The sequence below is a fragment of the Heteronotia binoei genome, chromosome 1 (genome assembly GCF_032191835.1).
Source record: "Heteronotia binoei isolate CCM8104 ecotype False Entrance Well chromosome 1, APGP_CSIRO_Hbin_v1, whole genome shotgun sequence".
NCBI lineage: Eukaryota > Metazoa > Chordata > Lepidosauria > Squamata > Gekkonidae > Heteronotia > Heteronotia binoei.
The window spans coordinates 216,371,117-216,387,226 of record NC_083223.1 but is presented as its reverse complement, the minus strand read 5'-3'; the positions used below and the strand labels follow the sequence as shown (position 1 = coordinate 216,387,226).

The 16,110-nt window shown below is 39.0% G+C and overlaps 1 protein-coding gene across 2 annotated transcripts in view; it reads right to left on the bottom strand.

Annotated features, from left to right (window-relative positions):
• Window positions 1–1,497: 1,497 nt before the first annotated feature.
• PPM1B (protein phosphatase, Mg2+/Mn2+ dependent 1B) overlaps window positions 1,498–16,110 on the bottom strand; it is a 99,829-nt gene continuing 85,216 nt past the window's right edge. Inside the window, exons 6-7 of one of the 2 annotated variants that reach the window (XM_060247582.1) lie at window positions 12,738–12,795; window positions 1,498–3,348 (exon numbers count right to left, since the gene is read on the bottom strand). In XM_060247582.1, the coding sequence (XP_060103565.1) occupies window positions 3,319–3,348; window positions 12,738–12,795 (88 nt within the window). In that variant the 3' untranslated portion in view covers window positions 1,498–3,318. Of the gene's footprint in view, window positions 3,349–4,056; window positions 5,035–12,737; window positions 12,796–16,110 lie in introns of those variants that run through there. The other variant, XM_060247570.1, reaches the window with a different exon arrangement.

Genomic DNA, 16,110 nt, shown 5'->3' with positions numbered 1-16,110 from the left:
TGTTTAGTTTGAGAGTGCTCTTGGACCCAGACTTACTGCCAGGTAAGCATGTGGCATCTGTGACCAGAAGTGTCATTCACCAGTTTCATCAGGTTAGTCTGGCCACTGTGCTGCATACCCTGGTTACATCTAGATTAGATTCTGGTGACACATTCTATACAGGATAGCCCTTGGAAAGTGTTTAAAATTTCAACTGGTGCAGAATGCTGCAGCCAAGATGTTGACTGGAGTATTATACCATCAATGCTGGCTCTCAATTGTTTCCAGGTTCAATTCAATATGCTGCTGTTGACTTTTAAAGCCCTCTTTTGCTTAAAACCCAGATACCTAAAAGAACACCTACTCTCTTATGAACCAACCCAACCACTATCATTGCTTTTTGGTTTGGGTGCCAGTTCTGGTTTGGGTGCCTCTGCCATCTGATATTAGGTAGGCAGCAATCCAGCAGAGGGTCTTCTCATTTATGGCACCAAAACTTTGCAGTTTCACCCCAGAGGGACTCGTCTTCTCTTTCTGTTGTCATCTTCTGCCAAATAGATATAAAGACTTGTTTTGTACAGTGATCCATAAATGATCCCTCCTTCCTGATCTGTTTTAAAATTTTAGTATGTATTGTATTTCAAGTTTAGTTTTAATGATGTGTTTGGATTTAGCAGCTTTAAAATGTTTTTATCATGTATGTATGTATGTCCTGTTAGCTTCTTGGTGACCCTGATGAGGGCAGAAAGGACATCAATTTATGGAGGGTCTCACCATCAAGCATTATACCAGGGTGTTTGTTGGCATTCAGTACAACAAATCCACCATAATGTATAGACACTTCCATTCTCCATCAAAATGAAAATTGGAAGTGCGTATTTTTGTCAATTATACCAATCACAGTAGAGGACATTTCAAATTATGATAATAATAATATCATCTTTTCCCCATTATCATCAAAAATTTTAATTCCCGCCATTAGTACTAAGATGTAAAATTGATCTTACATTTACGTCCTGAATACCAGTGCCAGGATGCAATATCAATTAAAGGCCCTTATGCCCTGTTGGTGGGCCTCCAGCGTAACTGGTCAGGCACTATGTGAGACAGGATACTGGACTAGATGGAGCACCGGTTTGATCCAATGGGCTCTTCTTATGCTCTTGGATCCCACCTACAATTTCTGTAGATGGGAGACAACTTCCACCAATCCCCTTCAATCTATTTCAGGGAGGATGCCCTGCACTCCAGAAACAACTTTTCCGGAGCCACTTTGGGCTGCTGTGGAGGGAACTGCTAAAAATCATTTCTACCCTTGCACTTGAAACTATACAGCAGCATAAGCTTGTAATTTATAGTGATCTGTGGACTGCAAAAACATGTAACTGCTGTTCAGAATCCAAACATAAAAGGGCCAAGCTCTTATTAGATTAAAAATCACATTTGTATTATGCAAATAAGAACATATCTGCACAAAGCAATAGCTTTTTTACTAAATCCTTTCCCACAAACAGCACCTTTCACTGTTTTAGCAATCCTTTATTGAAGATAACAAGTTGGTTATGTTCACTGTATTGTATGAAACATCACAATATCATACTGGGAAGGTACTATCAGTACAGGATTGGACCAGAGCAGACAGTCTGAACAATAAACCATTTTGCATTCTTCGTTCCCTAGCTTTAACAACCCCAAAAAAACCCCAGTAGGGACAAATACCTGTTAACATCATCATTTAGAACACTTTAACTTACAAGGCTAAAATCTAATGAATAAATAAAATATATTGTGGCAATAATCCTCTCTAGACTCCCTCCCCCACCCTCCCCCAAAATCAGATACACAATGAACCAAATGATTGGGAAAGCTGCCTGTAGGCACCAGGTTATAAAGAGTGTACATGGACCTACACTCAAGTATGTGTGTGGGGGGAAGTTACAGAAAAATACCATGAATTTCATTTCACACAAAACCAGTTGATGACTGTCGTTAGCTTAAACTACACACAAGGGCAATTACATCCTGGTTGAAACACCGTTTAAACAAATAGGAAAATGTTTACAAGGCATCCACAGCATGTCAATCATGTACAGATGGATACATTCATTGTTTCCCCTCCCCAATAGCTTTTATTTATTTATTTTTTAGATAAATACTTTACTCTTCTCCACTTTCAGCATTAACTGGACTCAATACATGCACAACTCAAAAGAATTAAGAAAAAAATAAAGTTATTGCAAAAATAGAATTAAACTAAGAATTTTCAAGTACCTTACATGACGGCCACTCTGTACCATGCCCATTGCTTATAAAATGAAAGGTCACTGAACCCATGAAAATATCTCTAATATTTTCTTAGATTTAAAATAGATAATTTTAGTTGTATTTATAGTAATCTCAAAGTGATAATTTGAACTTTGTAAATAATGCAAACAATTAAAAATTATACCCATATTACATAAGACCTCTCTTCTCTTAAGCGGATAGAAATCAAAGGAAAAAACTATAGAAAACCACATTTAGAACAAAATCACAATTTACATTATAATAAAGGCAAATATTCAGCATTAAAAAAACTTGCAGCAATGAGTGAGATGTCAAAGCAAATTACAACTAACCATAAATTAACTTGTTTGGTTTAAAAAGATTTCTTCTAGCAAGAGTTTAAGGATGTGTTATACACATGCGTAAAATTCATATTGGTTTTAGATGCCTAAAATCTCCTTATATTATTGCCAAATACAATTTTTCTTAAGCAAGCAGTAGGCAACATATCACTTTTTGGACACTGTAGGGAAAAACCTAACAGTCTGGTAATACAGGTAAAACTGGAAAAATTAAAAAAATACACATCCTATAGCATATTGCCCAACTGAAATGACTTCCAAGCCCGAGCTTCAAAAGCCTTCCATCTTGGTAACGTGAAGTAAGTAACTGTCTCATTACAATTATCTGCACTTTGTCGTGTTCATATTGTTAAGTTTTGTTAAATCATAGTGTGTCTTCAGAGTACAACTACAATCCCATGGTACGTTATGTACAATTAGTGATGTGCTCCCAGCATTATTCCTTCCTTGGTTTTTTAAGGGCTGAGGCTCCATAAAGATGTAACCAATATGCCCAAGGCTGGTAAGAATACTGTAGTACAGGCAATGCTAAGAGTGGCAATATCAGAAAACACAAATGTGAACAAGTGATGGAAAATCCTAATAATTTCTCTGCCCATTTCACAAAAGTGTTGGAAATCCACCAGAATTTTTCCCTTGTATTGAAGAAAACTGATTAAAAGTTTTTCCCCCATTTTTCATATTCAAAAAGCATTTTAGTAGATCTGTAAGGCTACCATGGATCTTCTAGATCGCCAGCACCCTACAGGGAGAGAAGAGGGAAATTGTTAATACTCAACTGACCTCAAAAATGTAAAATCCATATTGACCTGAATCCCAGTGTAAGATATATTATACAGAAGAACATAAAAATGGCCACATCTTCATACTTTCAGGCCAGACTCTCGGAGGTTTCACCATATGGTCTCCCCCCACCCCAAGCATAATTCAGACAGCAATAAAATAATAAACTGTCATGAATCCAACCCCCCCCCCCCCCAAAAAAAAAGGTATTACCCAGTAAGTTTGTCTATCTTTTAGCCATCTAAAACTTTTAAGAGTTCCAGGCTGAATCTGGTTCATATAAATACATTTGAGTGAGCATTCTGTGAGTGCAACACTGATCACATCCCAAGAGGCAGAGAAGGGCTTAATACACCAACAAAGGTACCAGAAGCTATCCACATTTTTGTAGCTATTAACTCTTCTCATTGTATACCAATTGAACTACATATGTAGTAGTATTTGCTAAAGGAGACCCAAAAAAGTAAATAGCAATGCTTAACTTCATTATTTCCAAACTAAAACAGTCAGTTAATGGAATAAAAACTTAGTTAACATTAATGAAGTCCCCATATAAATTATGCAATTCAGTAAATTTTGCCTAGATAATCCAACAATTTATAGTTGCTCTGTTTAAGAGAAGTTTCTATTAGCAAAACTGCTTAAATAAAGTCAATATACATTCAAATTATTCCACACATTCTTTATTTGATCTGAAACATCAACTGGAACTAAACACTAATTATAAGTACATTTATCCATTGGATACATAGTGCTACAAATTCATCCTGAATACAGTGTTAGAAAATTGCATACAGATTATATAGTCCAAATTACAGCCTGATACCACACCATTTATTTCAGTTACTAATGCAACATGCCTGAAGCCTGAAAAGTAGAATGACCAATTCAAATACAAACATGCAATATCTATATCACAAAGAATGTGGGATATGCAAACTAAAAATTCTGGATGGCAATTTTAGGCTTTAGCAAAACGTAATTAAAATCTAAAAGTTACCTTCCACCAAAATGCATTTACAGTATGGCATTCTTATTATGAAAAACAGTTCCAGCCTAATGCCATGAAATGTAAATCCATACAACTCTTGACCTATTTCTGCAAGCATAGGTGCTCTATTTCTTCCCGCATAGGGAACTTGTGGTGACAAAACATTCTATAAACTATGGTTTATAATGCCTTAAGATTCTTGGATAGAACACCCCCACTCCACCCCCACCAGCATTCCTTTTGTTAAGTAGTTTTACAATTAAAATTAAGGGTAAAACTAGATTTCTAGGATGAGTAACAAATACTGTGAAGGATTAATATAAGAAGCAATCAACTCTATGGCAAGTGAAAATATTACAACTTTTCTTTACACTGTTCATCATTCATCTCTGAATCTTCATTAGCATTCTGCATTTCAGGAAGCTGGCTCTCACATCCTGCTTGGGTGTTACTGGATCCATCACCATTATCTGAAGTTGATGCTGTAGCCGATTCATCAGCAGTGCATTCTTCTCCCTGCATTTTAGCTAGCCTGTAACTAATCAGCACGTCCTCCAGAAGGTGGCGATAGTTCCCCCTATGAGTAATTCTCACTTGTCTGAGAGCTTCCACCAACTTTCCCTGTGTTCCACATTCAGCAGCTACGTCAGGGTCCTTATTTAAGATTCAAGACCCCAGAATCAGTAGAGGAAACTAGGATATTTTAAAGTATTTAATACATTAGACAGGCTACAAAAAAGTTCTGTGCCCCCAAATCAAGCTTTCAACCAATCTCAAAGTACTGTTGCAAGGTTTCATTTATGGAAGTTCTTTGAACATCCTACTGGTTAGTTTCCAGTTTGTGACAGTGAAAGGCAAGATCAACATAAAAACCCACACATCATAATGTTATAATATATCTGATGCAAATGGTGTTCACTCAAGTTCATAGTAAACTGCTGGATGCCATTTATAATTTAGATCTTTGAAAGCTGCGATCTGCTAAATCGTTTGAAACCAACAAACAACAAATCTGTGAACAGCTTAATTAAAATTAGTTGCTTTTTATCTTTTTAAAAAAGATGGTCTAGATACAAAGTTTATATAGGAATTTTTGCTTATCCGGATAAAATAGCCCAGGGAAATCTTCCTGCCAACTTGATTAATTCATGGAAACACAATGAACTACATTCGCCCAAGGACAGATCCTACCTGAGGAACACAACAGGGGTTGCTGTACAATATCTTTGGTTTTATAAATTTTTCAGCAGACATCCTCAAAACTCAAACACCAGAAGACCAAGAAAATCTCTCACTGAACTACTATAAGCCTTCTGAAATGTGGGGTTGGAGCCAAAGCTTTTTTTGCACTGAAAATTCTTCTAACTGCAGAGGGGCAGAGTGATTTTTACCAGTTATCCAACTGCTGCAGACACCCACCCTGCCAATCATTCCCAATGCTCTTCCAAAGAGTCCTTTGATCCCAGGAGCATTTCAAAGATGGGTTGCTCTGCTTGTAGCACCTTGAAACCAACTAGAACACAATAAAATGTTAACCTGTTTCAGCAATCCTACTTCTACGTTGGCCTCCTATCACTTGACTTCATTTTGAACAGGCTTATGCTGATCACACTGAAAATGTGAAAATATAAAAGTTTTACCTCAAACTAGCGAAGTTCATACATGATGAACATTTAGAAGACTAGTACTTGATTTCATCAATAAAACTGTGTTCCGTGAATTAGTTCGTGTACTAGAAGTCTGAAAAGCTCTACACTGCATAGAATAACAATTCACTATTAAAACTACAGCTGCCCAGTTATGAAATACAAATACAGGTAACCACTGGCAGCTCCTCACACCAATTACTAGAATCATTGCTCTCATAGGACTGAAGCTTCTTCCAGAATTCTGGTAACTCAGAGAACCATATTTTATGCACTCATTTTCTAGTTTGTGTCCTCTTGTCAAACTGCATTAAGAATTACCTTCTTAGTAACCTGAGTTATGAAGTATTCATTTAATGGCAGGTTTGAAAAGACAAATACAAACAACACAGGAAGACACAGCAAAATAAATTTGTAAAACACGAACTCTTCAGATAAGGGTTTAAATATCAGTTTTGGAATGGTAGTGGCATTCTGAACAAGCATCTCTAATGAATATGCAGACAAGTTTTAACTGTGGTAAAATATTCACAAAACATATGCCTGTTAGTAGTAGAAGAACTGGGTTTTTATACCTCACTTTTTTCTACCCTAAAGAGTCTCAAAGTGGCTTATAATTTTCTTCCCTTCCTCTCCCTCACAACAGGTTATGGTAAGTGGGGCTGAGAAAGTTCTGAGAGAATTGTGACTAACCCAAGGTCACCCAGCAGGCTTCATGTGGAGGAGTGGAAAATCAAACCTGGATCTCCAGAATAGAGATACTTACCCATTATACCATTTTACCATGATGGCTAGTATTGACTGATGCCATATTTAATTATGCATGTTGTCATAAGTTAAGGAAACACCATAAGTGATTTGCATCTTGGAATTTTTTATGACAGTTTTGCAAAACGTGTAAAACTTTTAATCACCAGGAATCTAAACATGCAACGAAGTCCATACAAAAGAACATATTAAGATCAGCAGGGTCATAAGCCATGAGGGAAAGGGACTTTCCTGTAGCTACAATTCATTTATGGAGCTCCCTTCCCTGCCACTATATGCAGAAAGTCTTTGTTGTTCACTTCCTAAACTAAATTATTTGCCTGATAATTCCCCACTCCTCCACGTGCAACTGCTGATGTGACCCTGGATCGGTCACAAGTTTTCTCAGAGCTGTTCTCTCAAGAGCAGTTCTCAAAAGACCTCTCTCAGCCCCACCTACCTCACAGGGTGTCTGTTGTGTTGTGGAGAGGGAAGGGAAGGGAAAGGAGATTGTATGCCACTCTAAAACTCTGAGTGAAGGGCGGGTACAAATCCAATCTCTTCACCTTTTCTTCTAAATTATGTGTGAGTTTTCTTCTTCAATTAGTTACTTTCACTGCTGCAAAACTAATTTTATACTTACATGCATCCTCTAATTTTATCAGTTGGAGGGTTTTTTTACCTTCCCCTCCCCACAACAGACACCCTGTGAGATAGGTGGAGCTGAGAGAACAGCTCTATTGAGAACTTGTGGCTGACCCAAGGTTACACCAGCATCTGCATGTGAAGAAGTGGAGAACCAAACCCAGTTCTTCTAGATTACAGTCTACACACTTAACCATTACACCAAACCAGCTCTGGACATGTACTCACAATGAATGTATGTAAGGCAGGGGTGGCCAAACTGCAGCTTGGGAGCCACATGTGGCTGCTTCACACATTTTGTGTGGCTCTCAAAGCTCCCAGCACCCCATTCACTGGCTTGGAGAAGGCATTTAAAATTAAAGTTGCTTTCTTGTCACCTCCCCTCCCGTCCCTCACCCCATTTATTTGCCTGCCTGCCCTTCTTGAGGCTCTCAAGCATCTGATATTCATATCTTCCAATTCTCAAATATCTGACATTTATTCTATGTGGCTCATACATTTGGCCATCCCTGATGTAAGGTATCATTCTTAGCTTAATTATTTATTCAGGATTTGCTTAAGCAGAGAACATGTTAGCCCAGCTGAAATACTTGTAACATGCTAAATTTTATAACTTTTATATATTAATGGGAGTCTCTGCTACATGCCTGTTACATACTGGTATCCATCTCACCTGTTACATAAATTGTTCAGGGTGGTGAGAACCAGAGAGGATTGTGAGGCACTCCAAAGAGATCTGTTGAGGCTGGGCGAGTGGGCGTCACCATGGCAAATGAGGTTCAACATGGTCAAGGGCAAAGTAATGCACATTGGGGCCAAAATCCTAACTATAAATACAAGTTGATGGGGTGTGAACTGGCAGAGACTGACCAAGAGAGAGATCTTGGGGTCACGGTTGATAACTCACTGAAAATGTTGAGACAGTGTGCGACTGCAATAAAAAAGGCCAATGCTATGCTGGGGATTATTAGGAAGGGAATTGAAAACAAATTAGCTAGTATCAAAATGCCCCTGTATAAATTGATGGGGTTGCCTCTCATTTGGAGTACTATGTACAATTCTGGTCACACATCCAAAAAAGGTATTAGAACACTGGGAAAAGTGCAGAAAAGGGCAACTAGAATGATTAAAGGGTTGGAACACTTCCCCTATGAAGAAAGGTTAAAACACTTGGGGCTCTTTAGCTTAGAGAAACGTTGACTGAGGGGTGACATGACAGAGGTTTACAAGACTATGCATGGGACAGAGAAGGTAGAGAAAGAAGGACTTTTCTCCCTTTCTCACAATACAAGAACTCATGGGCACTTAATGAAATTGCTAGCAGCTGGGTTAGAACAGATAAAAGGAAGTACTTCTTCACCCAAAGGATGATTAACACATGGAATTCACTGCCACAGGAGGTGGTGGCGACTACAAGTACAGCCAGCTTCAAGAGGGCCTTGGATAAACATTTGGAGCAGAGGTCCATCAGTGACTATTAGCCACAACATATTGTTGGAACTTTCTGTCTGGGGTACTGATGCTCTGTATTCTTGGTGCTTGTGGTGGGGTAAACAGTGGAAGGGCTTCTAGTGTCCTGGCCCCATGGATGGACCTAATGATGGCACCTGTTTTTTGTTTTGGTCACTGTGTGACACAGAATGTTGAACTGGATGGGCCATTGGCCGGATCCAACATGACTTCTCTTATGTTCTTATGTTTTTACACCTTGCCCCACGCCATATCAACCAAGACCGGCAAGTCAAAACTCAAAGGTTTTCTAACAGGAAATATTCAAAAACAATCAGAAGCTGCTGGATACAGTCAATATGCAGCTCATAGCCTACATTAGTGTGTGTGGGGGGGAATCTTGCTACCTCTGGCCGAGGACCTGCCTACCTTAGGGACCGTCTCTCCCCACATGAACCCCAGAGAGCACTGAGGTCAGCAGGGAAGAACCTGCTGACTATCCCTGGGCCAAAAGAGGTAAAACTTCAGAGTACCCGTACCCGGGCTTTCTCTGTTATGGCCCCACAGTTATGGAACCAACTTCCAGAAGAAATGCGGGCCCTGCGGGACTTTGAGCAATTCCGCAGGGCCTGCAAGACCATCTTGTTCCAAATGGCCTTCACAGACTAGAACTGCTAAGTAAGTTCGCCATCCAGGTAATAAAATGTTAATTTTACTGTTAATTTTACTGTTAATTTTACTGCACAAATGTTAATTTTACTGTTTTAGAATTTTAATAGCTTTTAATTAATTGTGGTTTAAAACGTTGTTTTGTACTATGTATATTGGATTTTGTTGTTAGCTGCCCTGAGCCTGCTTCGGCGGGGAGGGCGGGATATAAATAAAAGGTATTGTTATTATTCTGAAGGTAACAGAAAGCAGCTCCTGTACAATTTGCTGTGCTATTTCTGTCTTCAAGGTTAAAGATAAGGGAAAGTATCCAATATGTCCCCATCCCAGCTGTCAAGGGAAAGCATACTAAAGCTTCATTTCATGTGTGGTGTTGCATGAACAAGCCTAAACATCTTGGAGCTAGAGTTTGCCCTTGCACTGGATTAAGAAAACTATGGCTTGTTCTTGCCCTCCAAGCCAAAACTGCAAATCCATAGTTAAGCCGTAGTTTTCAGTTCTATTCTGGAGGGCAAGACATATTTTGATGGTTCAGATGCAATGAACCCCCCCGGGGGAAAGGAACTGCAGTGTGTGAAACACGGAAGCAACACAAGAACCCAAGGCTAGTTCATAAAATGAAAAGCTATGATTTGCATTACCTCTGAACCATTTCTCAGTACTCAGTACTTTCCATGGCAAAATATGAGTGGTATCCTCTGATGCCCTTCTGCTGAAAAGCCTTATGCTAGTGGAAGTATAAGGCTTACAAAGCTAAGGTTGAGATCACTATTACGTTCATTTGAAAGTCAATTCACCCCAAACAGAGCTTTGGTGTTTAAAACACCAAGGTGTTTAAAACCGAGATATAAGGGGAGGGGCAATTAAACATTTAATTAAACATTGCTTAATTCAACAGACTAGAGTAACAGTTCATTTAACACATTTTAATTAAGCTGTTCACACTGACTACAACACATTTGAACAAGCTGATATACTTAGTAAAAAGACACATAAACAACAGCTTTTACTACTCAGTGTCATCTCAGGTTGGCTTATCTACTATCATTATTTGCTCATTTTAATATAGGTATTTCTGATAAATCTGTACATAAAGGTTTAATGGAGAATAACACACAATCAATGAAAACAGCACATGGCACACCAAGTTATCTTTGCTGGACCCTTGAATTACTTGTGACATAAAACCAGCTCACTCTACACCATGTGGTGACTGCCATGTTCTGACAGCATGGCTTCATTTGATGTAGGTGGAGTATGCTGAGCTTCAGAAATTAATGGATACACATACCGAGGCAGGTTTGGACCAAAGCTGAAGAAAAAGGCAGTCCAATAAATTGCCCACAACAAATTTTATATAATCCAGAATAAAACACCAATTAGATGTTGAAAGCTACTGTACACTACAACAGAGGCAAATAACTTTCCACTCTTTATACATTAATGGTATTGTGTCATTTAGATAATAATTATACTCCAATTTTTTGCAAACCAAAATCATAGCACATATAGAAAGCGATGGTAGCTACACTAGCTAGAAGGGATCATTTTTAACATTTCCATGCCTCACCCAGAAGCTGCAGTGCAAAATGCTCCCCAAAATCCTTGCTCCTGGGAGTGTTCTGTCTCTCAGAAACAGTATTTCTGGGGATATTCTAGACTGCAGCAGGAGAAACGAGGTGAGAAAGTCAAAGTCTGTGGACAGAAATCATTCCAACCACAGAATGACTCTGATGTATCCAAGTCCATAATGGACAATAGATTTTTTGAAATGATGCATGTAAAGCAGGTTTGTGCCTGCTTCTGACTTAACACTCCACTGAAAGCAGTCTTAAAAGAATGCTTAAATTGTTGACTCTTAAAGCAACAGCAGCCATTTATAATAAAATATCTTCAGAACAAGGTGTGTAGCTGCGTTAGTCTGAAAAGGTAGAAGAGATTTTGAGTCCAGTGGCACCTTTAACACCAACAAAGGTTTAATCGGGGTATGAGCTTTCATGTGCACACACACCTGTGTCTGAAGAAGTGTTTGTGCACACGAAAGCTCATACCTTGAATAAAGTTTTGTTGGTCTTAAAGGTGCCACTGGACTCAAAATCTGATCTTCTGAACAAGATGCTCTGGGAAACTTATACCCCTTTAAATTTAAAGGTATTTCATGAGTGGGGTGAAGAGATGCATTTTTTCCTTTGGGTTTTTTTCCTCTCTGTGTGTGCAGAGAATGAGCACGGAGGAGGAAGCACATATCGACAGGGATGGTAGCTATACTAGCTAGAAGGGACTCACCCCTAAACAAATGCTAATAGGTCCAGCTAAAGACTAATTGGATGGGCCAGCCCCCCTCCTTCCAAGCAGGCAAGAGATATTTGGAGGTGGTAAGTGCTAGACTTCAGGAAAAACCTCTCTGACCTGGCATGACCTGGTCAGTGAGTAGGGAAACAGATCTGATAAAAACTGCTTGCAGTGCAGAGGAAGTTTCTTTCTTTGGGGCTAAATCCGTGAGAGCAGACAAAACTTAGCTAAGGTCTGCAAGAGTTGCCTCAGAAGAGCTGGAGAGATCTTCAAGGTAATGGTAACTCTGTAGAGATCTGTGACTTCCTAAACTAGAGGAGCCTGTCCTGTATCTGATAGAACATGCATAGAGAAAGGGACAGAGGATTTGTATTTTTACCCATTTCTTTTGAATCACTTGTTCAATCTGGTGCTGTGATAAAAGCATGTGTGTGAACATTTTCTTTTTAATAAACACTTTATAATTCTGGTAGTAGTTCTCTATGCCACATAGACCTCCACCATCTTGGACACACTATTTTAAAAGGGGTGCCAGGGGCAAGGCAGGCAGTTTTCTATTCCTTCAAGGGCACACAAGGCACGAAACCGTTCCCATGACCAGACACTGGGCAGTGGGGGGCACAAAGGCAAACCCTCAGAATGTGGAAGGGAGCCTGGAAGTCCTGCACCTCCCAGCAAACAATTCTGTACAAAGGTCAGGTGGTAGTAGGTTACCAGAGAGAGAGAAGAAAAGCCTCTCCAAGTGTTGCAAAAACCTCAGAGGCCAGGATGGGACAGAGTCTGAATGCCAGAGCAGTCCCATTCTGCCACAAGTGGCAATGACCAGAGTAGTTTATCATATACATAATAACCTCCTGCACTGAAATTTCATCATCTGCATCAATGAAAGCCAGCAAAAGTAAATCTTACCCCATCATTTTCTCTGTGTGGATTCAGTCTGTTATAAACAGCTTCAATAATGTTTCGCCTGAATGAAGATAAATGTTTTAAAGTTATTTTTGATGCACTTATTCACACATTAACACATATACTTCATATGCTAAGTTCTCATCTAGGAGTGTGCAAAAATGGAATCCTTTTGATTCAGGTATATTGATCCCAAAAAATATTGATATTTCCAGGTATTTCCAAATCCCAATACCAGTACAGTATTTGGATTTGGTAAATATTTGGGATTGCCATTCCACCCCCCCATTATACCCTATGGAGACCATTACAGTCAGTGCCCCCCAATAGAGTATAATGAAGAATCAATCCAGGGGTATCTGGGGCTCTGTTGGAAATGGGGGTTTTTAGGCAGAGGCACCAAAACTGCAGCATAGCTGTTGGTACCTCTCCTTACCCTCCCCCCAAAAGTTTAGAAAAGACTAGACCAGTGGGTCCAATACTATGGGCCCCTGAAGAAAGCATCCCCATCCTCCATTGTTTCCAATGGCTGGGAGAAAGGCATTTAAAGGGAATGTGGTACCTTTAAATGTCTTTTGCAAGCCACAGCTGAACTCTGAAGACATTTAGGGCTTGTGGCCCCATTAAATGTCTTCTCCAAGCCACAGCTTTACCTGGAAGGTGTTTAAAAGGACTGCAATCCCTTTAAACACCCTTTAACACCAGCTATCTGGTGTTTCAGGATTTTGGGGGGCTCAGCCAAAAAAATCGGATAGACAGAAAAATACCCTGGCTGATATATAACTGAAAAAATACTGGTAATTATTTTTGGGGGGGTGGAGGGGGGATCGACTCAGAGTAGAATGTACACCTCTACTCTAAAGAAAGATTGCAAGCAGATGTATTTTAAAGGTTCACAAAGCTAAGGACTGGTAACAGAGCACCGAGTAGCTTGGTAACATCTGAAGTAGCTCCAGAAGCCATTCATTTTCTTGTTCAGCATAAGTTTGTGACGTAAGTATCGCTTTAAATTTCTGCATACATGAGCAAGACAAAAAACACCTCCTTGAAACCTGCTATGGAACTTGAGAATTTTTTAAAACTGGAGGATTTATATTTTAAACCAATGACAAGCTTGGTATAATTCTGTATTGCCTATTTTGGGTGAAGTGTGGTGAGTCATGAATTCTTACTACTAATACGGGTTCTAATTTATCAGTACATGTCTGTGAAATAAGGTTAGGTAGCTAGGTTCTGAGCCTTCCCAGCTATTACAAACAGACATGTTTAGGATGGGGCATGCAGCAGAGAATAAAGGTCTACTTTTACTCTGGTGTTCCTTGGTTTCTGATAGCTTATGTACTGACATGGATATTCTGAAGGAATACATATATAACCACGTTTACTTTGAAAGGCAGATCTGGCACAGCACAGTGAATGAATTAGTCCCCCTTTCAAATCTCACATCAGCCACAAATTCAGTAACAGTTCATACAAAGTATATCAAAGCCACTCCATCTTCAAGACTGGGATAATAAATAGTCCCTTATCGTACAAAGCTACTGTAAATTTTACTGAGAAATACAAGAGTGGCCTTTAACAGGACAATCATATGCAGAGTCATTAGTCCACTTCAGTCAATTAGTTCAGATTGGAGCAACTCTGCACAGGATTGTACTAAGTGATTTCATCTCAAATCTCTAATATTTAACTAAGAATTTTGCTGCTTCCCAGATCCTAGTAGATTCACAATTTCAAGTGTTTGAGAAGCATAAGCCAACAGTTTTAACTGAAATCTAATGCAGCATGAAATACCATTTAAAAGTAGTTATTTTGGTGGGAAAATACTTTGGCTTAGATCAGTTTCACAGAAGCCACATGTGCATAGCTCTACTGCCACAATTGATGCGAAGGGGATGTCACACAATCTTAAAATACCTTGTCAATTCATTGTATTAAAACTGCATAAATTTTAAATGAGCTTCAGGAAAAAAGGAGGATACTCTTTTTGATGATGCACATAAGGGTGAAAATTATTAGAAGAATAATTCCTTTGTCAAAAAGAATTTCTCTTAGGTAGGAAATGTTATCCACTGTTTTTGTAAGCAATTGTGTGGGTTTTTTTTTAAAAAAAAATATTGCCTACTTAAAACCATTTTGATAAAATGTAAGCAGTCAAATTGCAGCTCTACAAATCACAAAGTTTAAAAGCAAAAGTAAGCAACTTGCAAACTACAAGGATATAAACTGTGCTAAAGCCAATATATTAAATATTCAAGCAATGTACAGAAATACAGGTATATAAAACCTGGGTGAATCAAACCCATTGTATCTTATCCTATTTCACTCTTCACTAAAGGCCTGTGCAATTAGTGTTCTTGATTTAATATCAGTTCTTTTATTCTTTGTTAGTTTTCCCCCAGACATTTTTAAAACTCAGTGGACTCTGAACTCCATAGAAACAGACTACTGCTTTAAACCACTTCCAAATGAAGACGAAAAACTTCATGACTGAATGTCCCTCTAGATCAGAACCAGAAAGAAAGCAAGTGAAGTCAGTAGCCAATGTGCTAGCTTTCTATATACAGGAAGCTAGTTAAATGACAGGGGGGCAGAGGGGCAAGCACATTCAACCATGATGACTTCTGCATCACCACCACTGTAAAACACAAAAACACTGTAAAACAAGGCAGCCTTTACTGAGTGCTTTTCTGGAACAAATAGATTGGCTTTCAAAGTGAGCCTTAACCAAATGCTTACTTCTCAATCTAGAGAGTGAGTTAAACTAAAATGATCTCTTTTGTAAGGCCAAGGTAAAATGCATTTAACATACCAACAACAGCTGCTACAGGTAACACATTTAGAAGAAGATATTGAATTTATATCCCGCCCTCCACTCCAAATCTTTTGAGTCTCAGAACAACTCACAATCTCCTTTATCTTCCTCCTCCCCCACAACAGACAGCCTGTGAGGTGGGTGGGGCTGAGAGGGCTGTCACAGCAGCTGCCCTTTCAAGGACAACCTCTGCCAGAGCTGTGGCTGACCCAAGGCCATTCCAGCAGGTGCAAGTGGAGCAGCGGGGAATCAAACCAAGTTCTCCCAGATAAGAGTCCACATACTTAACCATTACACCTAACTGGCTCTCATTTAAAAGATGCAGCAATAACTACAAGTTTATGTTACATTTTCACATTTAGTTTAATACAAGGATACATGGCAACTTTTTCTCTCTTCAAAAATACACTGGCATCGATTTTTTTCCCCTGGAATGAAAAGCATGTGCTACTGAAACATCTGAACAATGTAATGATATGATTTGTTTGCATACATTGTTTCAGTAAGGGCTTTGGTTAAAACTGAAGCACATTGGTTCAGAGTAATAAATCAGAGGTTAAT